At 55.6% G+C, this 8,294-nt stretch overlaps 5 protein-coding genes across 5 annotated transcripts; 4 read left to right on the top strand and 1 right to left on the bottom strand.

Annotated features, from left to right (window-relative positions):
* Positions 1-59: 59 nt before the first annotated feature.
* P884DRAFT_202282 (uncharacterized protein) lies at positions 60-923 on the top strand (the record flags this gene model as incomplete). The annotated part of the gene is made up of 1 exon (XM_069438413.1): positions 60-923. A coding segment is annotated over one exon (864 nt), but the record flags the coding sequence as incomplete, so codon positions are not given.
* A 621-nt stretch (positions 924-1,544) lies between these two features.
* P884DRAFT_244550 (large-conductance mechanosensitive channel) lies at positions 1,545-2,451 on the top strand (the record flags this gene model as incomplete). Its single annotated transcript, XM_069440375.1, has 4 exons — positions 1,545-1,816; positions 1,894-2,077; positions 2,147-2,291; positions 2,341-2,451. The coding sequence occupies exons 1-4, from the start codon at positions 1,663-1,665 to the stop codon at positions 2,449-2,451; spliced, it is 594 nt and encodes a 197-aa protein (XP_069296994.1). The 5' UTR covers positions 1,545-1,662.
* Positions 2,452-2,503: 52 nt separating this feature from the next.
* Positions 2,504-4,541, top strand: P884DRAFT_330103 (uncharacterized protein; the record flags this gene model as incomplete). Its single annotated transcript, XM_069445664.1, has 4 exons — positions 2,504-3,277; positions 3,341-3,737; positions 4,065-4,427; positions 4,485-4,541. Exons 1-4 carry the CDS (start codon positions 2,655-2,657, stop codon positions 4,539-4,541), a joined length of 1,440 nt encoding a protein of 479 aa, XP_069296993.1. The 5' UTR covers positions 2,504-2,654.
* Positions 4,542-4,585: 44 nt separating this feature from the next.
* Positions 4,586-5,525, bottom strand: P884DRAFT_260296 (uncharacterized protein). The gene is made up of 2 exons (XM_069441429.1): positions 5,113-5,525; positions 4,586-5,007 (listed from the first exon to the last, which is right to left on the bottom strand). Exons 1-2 carry the CDS (start codon positions 5,364-5,366, stop codon positions 4,629-4,631), a joined length of 633 nt encoding a protein of 210 aa, XP_069296992.1. The 5' UTR covers positions 5,367-5,525; the 3' UTR covers positions 4,586-4,628.
* A 1,209-nt stretch (positions 5,526-6,734) lies between these two features.
* P884DRAFT_244544 (uncharacterized protein) lies at positions 6,735-7,862 on the top strand. Its single transcript, XM_069440374.1, has 3 exons — positions 6,735-6,946; positions 7,042-7,175; positions 7,255-7,862. The coding sequence occupies exons 1-3, from the start codon at positions 6,806-6,808 to the stop codon at positions 7,589-7,591; spliced, it is 612 nt and encodes a 203-aa protein (XP_069296991.1). The 5' UTR covers positions 6,735-6,805; the 3' UTR covers positions 7,592-7,862.
* Positions 7,863-8,294: the final 432 nt, after the last annotated feature.

The raw sequence follows: 8,294 nt of genomic DNA, 5'->3' as shown, positions 1-8,294 counted from the left end.
CCCCCCCCTTTTTTTTTTTTCTCATCTCGTTTGAAAGTGCTTCCTAACGCCTCCCACAGATCGACACCTCCAAGATTGGCAAAGATGTTGTGTCCAACGCCGGATCAAAAGTCAGCGACGCCTGCGACAAAATTCCCGACATCGATCCTCCCAAGTTACCTAAGATACCTATACTCGGCCGCGACAGTGCCAGAGACGTGCTTGAAGTTCGAAGCTTGAGTGATGCCTGCAAGGATGCAGTGAAGGAAGGAGAGAACAAGGTCGGCGAGGTCACGGAGAGCGCCGCCGCTTCCATCGGCCTCAAGCAATACTATTCGGTGCACATAGGGGCGCTCTGCGAGGGTGATATCGACAACGGAAAACCCAAGGTCAAGACTTGTACGCGGAAATTCCACGCCGGGTCGACCGAAATCAGCAAGGATGTCGAGCCGCTGAAGAAAATCCCAGGGGCCGAAGACATCGGGGAAAAAATCAGCGAGATCCCCAACAAGATCGCGCTCACGGCTTACCCTTTCCTGGTCATTGTACTGTTGCTTGCCCTGGCATTTCTCTTCGCCATCGGCGTGGCTTGCTTGGAGGGCGATTCTAAGCTCCAAAATAACCTCCAAGAGATTTCGCTCTGGGGCGCAATCGTTTGCGTCAGCCTCAGCTCGTTGGGCTTGTTCGTCTGCGCGACGCTTATCACGGCCGTTGCAGAGGAGATTAAGGACAAGATCAACAAGTTCAACAATGTGGGTATATCTGCAGGCACCAGCCCGGCCCTGTACGCCCTCATGTGGGTGTCGCTTGTGTTTACCTGGATTTCTCTCGGCATGCTCATCTTCCTTTGGATACTGGCGCACAAGGGAACGAGAACGAGCAAGGACAGGTCCCAAACAAGCACGCCGGGGGGGTCAACATCCGGATTCATGATGCCCAAATAGATCGAAGCCGGCAGGGGACGAACACGCGGGTTTTTTTTTTTTGAAGGGGGGGAGGGGGTAAAGGACAGATACGGTCGAGCCGGCTTGGTTCCTCCTCCCTCGACCGAGAGAGATTTACCAAACTCGCTCTCGGCCCTTTGACAAGTCGGTCTTCCTTCTCGTCCCCCTCACTCCTACCCACAAATACCCTCCTTTTACTCGCCGTTCATAGCGATATGAATTTCTTGGGCCGCCATCGTCATTGGAGTACACATATGAGGGCGATGGCATTGTGTGGGCGTTGCGGGAGTTTTGGCTTAATGGTTTGGCTTGGCTTTGCCTTGTATCTCGGCTTTTTTTTTCGATCTCTCGACGAAAAACTTCCCACTGGGATTAATAGACTGCAAGTCATTTTAGCTGACGGTTGGCATTGGGTTGTGCTTTGTACGGAGTAGTGGTGCAAGTGATTGTGATTGTGCCATGCCTTCAATATTTGCCTGGGGGTTTTCTGCTTGTTTCTGCCAAGGGGCGGGTGACGTCGAGAGCTAATTAGGGCCCACTGTCCCGCCTTCTATCCGCGTGCCCACTATAATAGCTCCTGTGTGCCTCCTCAGGCCAACACCGCTCACCTTCCGAAAGATTGACCGCTGCTCAAGGTTCAGTTTCGGGTTTCGGTATCGCTACTTGCTCGACAGTATCTCATCTACTTCTGCTCAAATATATTTCTGAGTTTACTCTCAGCCTCCAAGATCTCAGAAAGATGCCGCGACTCACGGACGATACAGATGAGGATCACGCCCTCCTCGACGAGGGCCGCCGTCGCGCCAGCCGCATCCTCCACGGTTTCGTCGACTTTGCCTTTCAAGGAAATGTGCTCGAGATTGCCTTTGGTTTGATTCTGGCGTCCATGTTTAGTATGCTCATGCTCCTCCGAAACAAACGCCCAGCCTTCACTTGTCAGATCATGCCTCGCTAACGGAAACGGCACCAGCTGCTCTCGTGACGTCGTTTGTCAGCGACATCCTGCTGCCGCCGCTGTCGGTGCTGCTACCGATCAACAAGAACCTCGAGGAGAAGTTTGCCGTTCTGAAACCGGGTCCGCATCAGCCTGCTGATGGCGGGTATAACACGCTGCAGCAGGCGCAGGATGATGGGGCCGTCGTCATGGCTTACGGGTGAGGTTTTGCCATGTCCTTCTGGGGTTCTCGCTTTGGCCAATTTGTTGCTCACATCGAGTGGCGTAGTTTCTTCTTGAGTCGGCTGCTCAACTTCATGGGCGTCGGCTTCTCTTTGTACGCGCTGGCCGCAGTTTATCAGTACTTCTCGCGCGACCCAATCATCAAGCGCACGGTCAAGTGCAAGTACTGCCGCAAGAGCATCAGCGAGAAGGTGGGCGCTGAGCTCTTCTACGACCGGATTCCCGGCTAACGCGGAAAAGGCTCTACGTTGTGTCAACTGCTCGAGCTGGCAGGATGGCAGGGAAGACCAACCTCAAGCAACTAATCTGCACCCGCATTACGTGCCAAATATTGCCGAAGCTACTCCGTGATCATGTGCCGTCTTGGCCAAGTCGAGCTCATGTTGGCAGGCTGGCAAGACGTGGCTGGTTCGCCTCGCGGCCACGTCCCAAGTAAGGTTTCAGACGGGATGGGCTCCGGTGGGGTTCAAAGGATGACAACCAACTAGTCTCCTTGTCGCCAAAACTCAGCCCCCCAAACCAAGAGGTTTGGAGAAGGTGTTCAGGCATTCAATATGGTGGCTTTGCCAGCCGTGGCCTTTTGTTTTCACCAAGATCAAACACCCGGTTTACCCCTCAATGGATCGGACTACAGCTCAACTGGCGCAGCACAACAGAACCAATGGACTCCCCGTCCCAAGGACCAGTCTCAACAGCCCTACGTCCGAGTTTCCCAGGTCGATGTCGATCCAGATCCGGATCCCGGTCACGAGAGGAGAGATGCCCAGTCCAGTTCCGACACCGAAAAGGATCCCCAAGAGGAATCGGAGCCGTCCCAGAAATCCTACGTTCGGGTCTCTCAGGCCGATGTCGATTCGCGCTCTAGGGTTGAGCCGAAGGATTCCCAGTCTCATGCTGGAACCGGAGGTGATCCCAGAGAGGACACGAACCTTGACAGTACTAAGGAGATACCCGTCGTTCTTGGGAACTCTGCACGTCCATGGGATTTGACGGTTCACGCGTTGCCTCTGGCTACTACGGCCTTGCTCATCGCAATGAATGTGCAGCGCTGGTATTGGGCCCGCGAGGATGCCGACATTGCCCGTTTCTACAATAGAGACACCCTGTTGAGCGTGTTGCAGTTCGTCGCCAAAGTCTACGAGCTGCTGGTTATCTCATCGCTCGGCGCACTGTGGCTGTAAGAGCTAGTGGCGATCGTGAAGCCGTTGAACTCGGGGTTTGGCTAACCGGTCTTGTTCAGGAATGTATCCCATGCTAAACCAAGTTTTGGCTGGTACACATCATCTCCCGTCCAAGAAAATATCACCTTGTTGACTACGGCTGCCCTTCCCTACCGCAATGGAACTACGGTCAGAATGTTCACTGTGCCCTGTACCACCATCATAGCGCATTGGTTGCCGGCGACCTTGTCAGTCTCGCCCGGCGAGAGCGACTTCGTCAGGAGCAACGTCTCGGATATCGTGGACGGGGGTTATGTCTGGTCTTCGCTTGATAGGCCTGGTATCACACCCAGGCCAGCTATCAACATGACAGCAGACTGGCTTTCGTACCTGTTTCCTAAGGTAAATGTCACGATGCCTGACGGGACAGTCAAAGAGGAGTCTCAGATGCAGGGCATCTTCGCACCTGTGGTCATGGTCAGCAATTTTTCCAAGGATAACGGACCTGTGATCGTTTTCAATCCCGCCAACGCCCAAGCTACGGATGACAGTGAGGGCAAACGCTCTCAGAATCCTGAAATTTGTTCAAAAACTCTTCGGCGCAGTCGTGACGGAAGGACTAGCGCGTGTTGCATCCCGTTCGGACAGCTGGCTTGTGCGTTCTTCCAATGCCACGGCTGTTGTGGCGGCCAACATCCGAGCGAATCTGAGCGTCTCGGATTAATGTACGACTGGTCCGACGGCACGCTTCGCGTCAGCGGCTCCGGCGTAGAACCACTCAATCAGAGCTTCTGAACGCCGCAGGAGCTGTTCGACCGCCTCGACAAGATGGTCCATATCGATTTGGCCGCCTCGAGATACGGCTACGGTTCTGGCAAGATCGGCTGGCCCATGAAGTTTGCTCTTGCCGTCATGTACATTTTTCTCATCGTTGTGGAAACCTATTTCCTCTACATCACGCTGTGGCAGCGACTCCGGCGCAAGCAGCCCCCGTACACCATCATTTCCTGGGGCGACCTGGTGGACCTTGTCGTGCTCCCGTGGAACTCCAAACCCAGTCATAACCCCAGACTCAACCGGTCGAGCATCACCTTCAGGAAGAGGCGGCCAGGGCCATGGAAGATCGAGGTCGGGATCATGGCCGACTCTACCGGTCGGGCGCAGATGGTGACTCGCCCTTTTCCCCCCCCCCCCCCCCCCCCTATTCTCCTCGGTTTCTGTCAGAACCTGGGAAATGCGGGTATCATTGACATTCCATACTCTGCGTACAAATCTGTCTGATCTCCAACGTTAGATCCCAAACCCATATATCATTTCACTCTCACCTCAATTTTCACCCCATTCTCACCCCAAGCCGCGCGGACACTACTACATCAGCATGGCACCGCCCACCAGCGCGGCGGCGCCCACGAGGACGGCGTTCTGGGTGATCTGGGGCGGCACGCCGCCGGTCTGCGTGCTCGAGGTGGCCGCGGTGCTCCCGGTGGTCCCGGTGCTTCCGGCGGTCTCGGCGGTCTCGGTGGTCCCGCCGGTGGTGGTGGTGCGTGCGGGAGCCGCGGGGGCGGTCCCGGCCCCTGTGCTGGCCGCGAGCTTGTCGAGGCCGGCCGTGATGGTGATGGGCAGCATGTAGGATGTGAGGTCGGTCAGGGTGTCGCGCCCGACGGTCGACAACCCCTCTTCCGACATAGTCCCGACGCAGTCGGCCGTGTCCTTGGGCATGTCGAGCTTGCAATTGGCAGTGGCAACCCTGTGTGGCGGGGGGAAATTGGATGTTAGAGGGGCGCCCGGCGGAGGGTGTCTTCTCTTCACGTTCCTTTGGGGGCGGGTCGGGAGTGGGGAAGGGTAGACTGACATTGTTTTACCCATCGACATGGTGTATGCAAAAGTGGACGGGCCGTACACGAACTCGAACTCGTCCGGCACGCCGCAGTCGGACGAGTCGGCGCCGGGGGGGCAGTTGATGCGGTAGGTCGTGGCGGTGGGAGCGGCCGCGATGACGGAGGCGTCGATGGCCTGCTGGTCGAACTGGGGGAGCAGGACGGTGACGACGCTCGATTGCGCGGCGGCGAGGCCGGCGGTTACGAGGAGGGGGGCCGAATACTTCATGCTGGCGGCGGCACCGGACGTTGACGGGTGTGTATGGATTCCGTACTAGCACCTCGAGAGTCGGATTGACGTGTTTGTACTTCGTAGAGGAACAGAGCAATCGCTGCTCGAAACCGCGGTCGCTCGAAATTGGAGTTGATGGAGGGCGAGATGGATGAATGAACAGCACGGGAAGCCGCATATACACATCAAAGGAGGGGTGAGATCATACGTTACGTACGGATTACTAGTATTCCCTGCTCGCGGTTCTATGCTAGGCAGACGCTCAACTATTATTGGACCTCTCGGCGCACTATTGGCCGTTACTGATATTGATGGATTCTGGCCAGGGCTTCTGGGCCCGAAAAGTCCAAAGCGGAGCCCCGGTCGCTTGAGATCCGGAGATTGCGACAGGGGCCCATTGGAGAAGACGCGAAATCGGGCGGCCCGGACTGACGGGAAGTGCAAATCGCCCAATCTCAAGCAGGATTAGCGTCAGGGGCAAGGATCCCAAGCCACACCTTCGCTCTAATCCGTACACCATAACGTTAACGTTACTTGTAACGTATTTGCAGTCTTCCGTACATACTTGGTAGGAGTGTAGGAACAAAAAACTCGGAATACACGGCGCTAGGACAAAATCGAAAAGTATGTGCTGCAGTACGGATCCGTACTGTACACTACACTAGTGCATTTGATGTGAATCTGGGGTCTCACGGCGCATGTCTTGGTGTACGCTGTCGCCATGTGTACTGTGTTGTAATTCATTCGGATCGTGGAGGGTTGCCGTGGCGGAGAGGTTCTTAGGAATTTGTATTAATGTATTGTATTGTAAACATATATCCCGCTGTAAAAAAAAAATCGGCATTGCTATGGATGGAGCGGCGGTCAAAAAGCGACGGTAAGACTGCAACAATGGTGCTGCCTTGCGGCCGAATAAATAAAAGGACCCTACACAAAAGGGAAGGAAAGTTGTGTCGCCTGACGGAATTGGGGCTACTTGCCATGTTGAAGTAACTTCCTTCCTGTTCAATTGCTGCAAAATGGCCCACCCTGGGTTCAACTCCGTATGGAGTAGTGGGTTTTTACCGCGTGAGGAAACTACATCGCCGCCTGGGAGCCGCTTTCAGATCAACCGCATATCCCTCGCGACTTGCCCGGTCTTCTTACACGGCTGTCTACACCACTTCGAGTCTCCGGAAACGAATTCCGCACATGCACATGCACATGCATTGTCCGCCTGGAAGACGCGGCACTCGGATCTCTCTTGGCGCCCCATCGGGTCTTCGGCCGACGGCACAGCGCCGAGCCTTCTGCCAAGCACCGCCAAGAGATGATTTGCAGTCCCGACCACATCACCAACGACCGCCCGAGTTTTCCTCTCCCGCCCTCTCTTCCTCCTCTCTTCTTGTCTCAGCCATGGACGAGTCGAAGGAGGGCTGTGCAGCAGTGATAGCATCATGAGACCGCAGCTCCCGGCCCTCCTCGCCCGGCTCTGCGCAGCTGCGGGCAGCGCTCAAGGCCAGTCAACCGTGTCGGTCTACCTGCCGGAATACGGCAACTCAGACTGGGGCGCGCTGCGCGGGAGTATCATCAGCAGCGTGAGTGCTCCCCGGTTTCGCTTATGGCTTACGGATTACCCATCTATCTACTACCTACCTTCTACCGAGTCCCTCGCTCTGACAAATCGGTCCAGAACAATTCCGTGACGGCCTACACCGTGTTTTGCGCGGACCAGTCGCCGAACTGCCACCTCGCCGGCGAGATACCGTTTGTCTTCACCGAAGGCGCCCATACTCTTGTGTACAAAGGGACCGACGCCGGAACACTGTCCGTACCCTACCCACTCTTTCACGAAAGGGCAGCTGCCGAATTGCGTGTGTTTTACTTTACTGACTGTTTGTCGCAGGACGGCCGACCTTGAATGCAAGCTGGATGGAAAGACAGCGGCGACCTGCACGGGCTCGACATCCGTGGGTACCAGCCACCGGGAAGGCCAGCTGACCGGGCCGACCGAGACCGTCTGGACGAGCACGTTTACCGGCGCCGACGTGACCTGGGGCGTGCTCACGCTGTCGACCCCGGCTCCGCCCCCCAGCACTACCGGGATCGACGGCACTGTGCTTGCGCCCATGACAAGCACGCCGGCGCCCCTCTCGGGCGGGAGTCGAAGTCTCAGTATGGGGAGTAGTCGAGCGGTCGTGATATTGTTGAGCGTGACCGTGTTTGGGTTTTTGCTTGGATGATGACGGATCTTATCCTGGGGTGCGGGATTCCCAGTTGGACATGGTTGAGCAATGGCAACGGTTCCTTCTTTGTTTAAAAAAATACCCCTTTTCCTTGGTTGTGGTTGGTGAGGAGACATGAGGCACACGAGTCGGAAAATTATTTCGGGGGTTAAATTTGTTAAAAACGGCGGGCGCATGTGCAACCTGGAATACATCAATTGGAAATACCGGCAATTGATAATTGATGGAGACCTACCATACATATTATTATATACCATGTCTAGTGCACTACGCTACTGTAGTAGCGCATTCACCTCCGAGTCCAGTCCTACGCCGCGTTGTAGCGCTAAAGGATAAGATGCTAAGATTAACAAAAATAAGGTACCTACCTATTTAACTGCCTGCGCGTACAAACACCTAATAAGGACTACCCACATGGGTAGCAGCTGCATAACTGATGCCGAGGCAGTTGCCAAGAAGTGGTATTAGGCCAACGGTTGCCAGCCCGGAGAGTTCCTTCTCACCAGTCAGTCGCGCGGCTGTTTGTGGCTGTTGCCAGGCAGGCGCTGCTTGCCAGTCATTCAGAACTTCAGCCATAAGCTCAAGTTTCATGTTTCAAAAGCGGGCCGCCAAGACGGCGTGACTAGGTTAGTCACCAATCGACTTGCTGCAGGCCCCTGACAACGGCCTTCCCATTTCTTCAAAACCCAACGAACGCTAA

Source organism: Thermothelomyces heterothallicus (genome assembly GCF_042370625.1).
Source record: "Thermothelomyces heterothallicus CBS 202.75 unplaced genomic scaffold P884_scaffold_13, whole genome shotgun sequence".
Classification (NCBI taxonomy): Eukaryota; Fungi; Ascomycota; class Sordariomycetes; order Sordariales; family Chaetomiaceae; genus Thermothelomyces; species Thermothelomyces heterothallicus.
The sequence above is the reverse complement of the archived record's forward strand: the minus strand, read 5'-3'. Positions and strand labels throughout refer to the sequence as shown.

What these genes read in the sequence shown, in the direction of transcription:
- P884DRAFT_260296 (XM_069441429.1), bottom strand. Translation starts at nt 5,366, where the DNA reads ATGAAGTATTCGGCCCCCCTCCTCGTAACCGCCGGCCTCGCCGCCGCG. An exon ending in ATGTCGATGGGTAAAACAAT is followed by an intron (nt 5,008 to 5,112) that starts GTCAGTCTACCC and finishes CCCGCCACACAG; the next exon opens with GGTTGCCACTGCCAATTGCA.
- P884DRAFT_244544 (XM_069440374.1), top strand. Translation starts at nt 6,806, where the DNA reads ATGAGACCGCAGCTCCCGGCCCTCCTCGCCCGGCTCTGCGCAGCTGCG. An exon ending in GCGGGAGTATCATCAGCAGC is followed by an intron (nt 6,947 to 7,041) that starts GTGAGTGCTCCC and finishes AAATCGGTCCAG; the next exon opens with AACAATTCCGTGACGGCCTA. An exon ending in GGGACCGACGCCGGAACACT is followed by an intron (nt 7,176 to 7,254) that starts GTCCGTACCCTA and finishes TGTTTGTCGCAG; the next exon opens with GACGGCCGACCTTGAATGCA.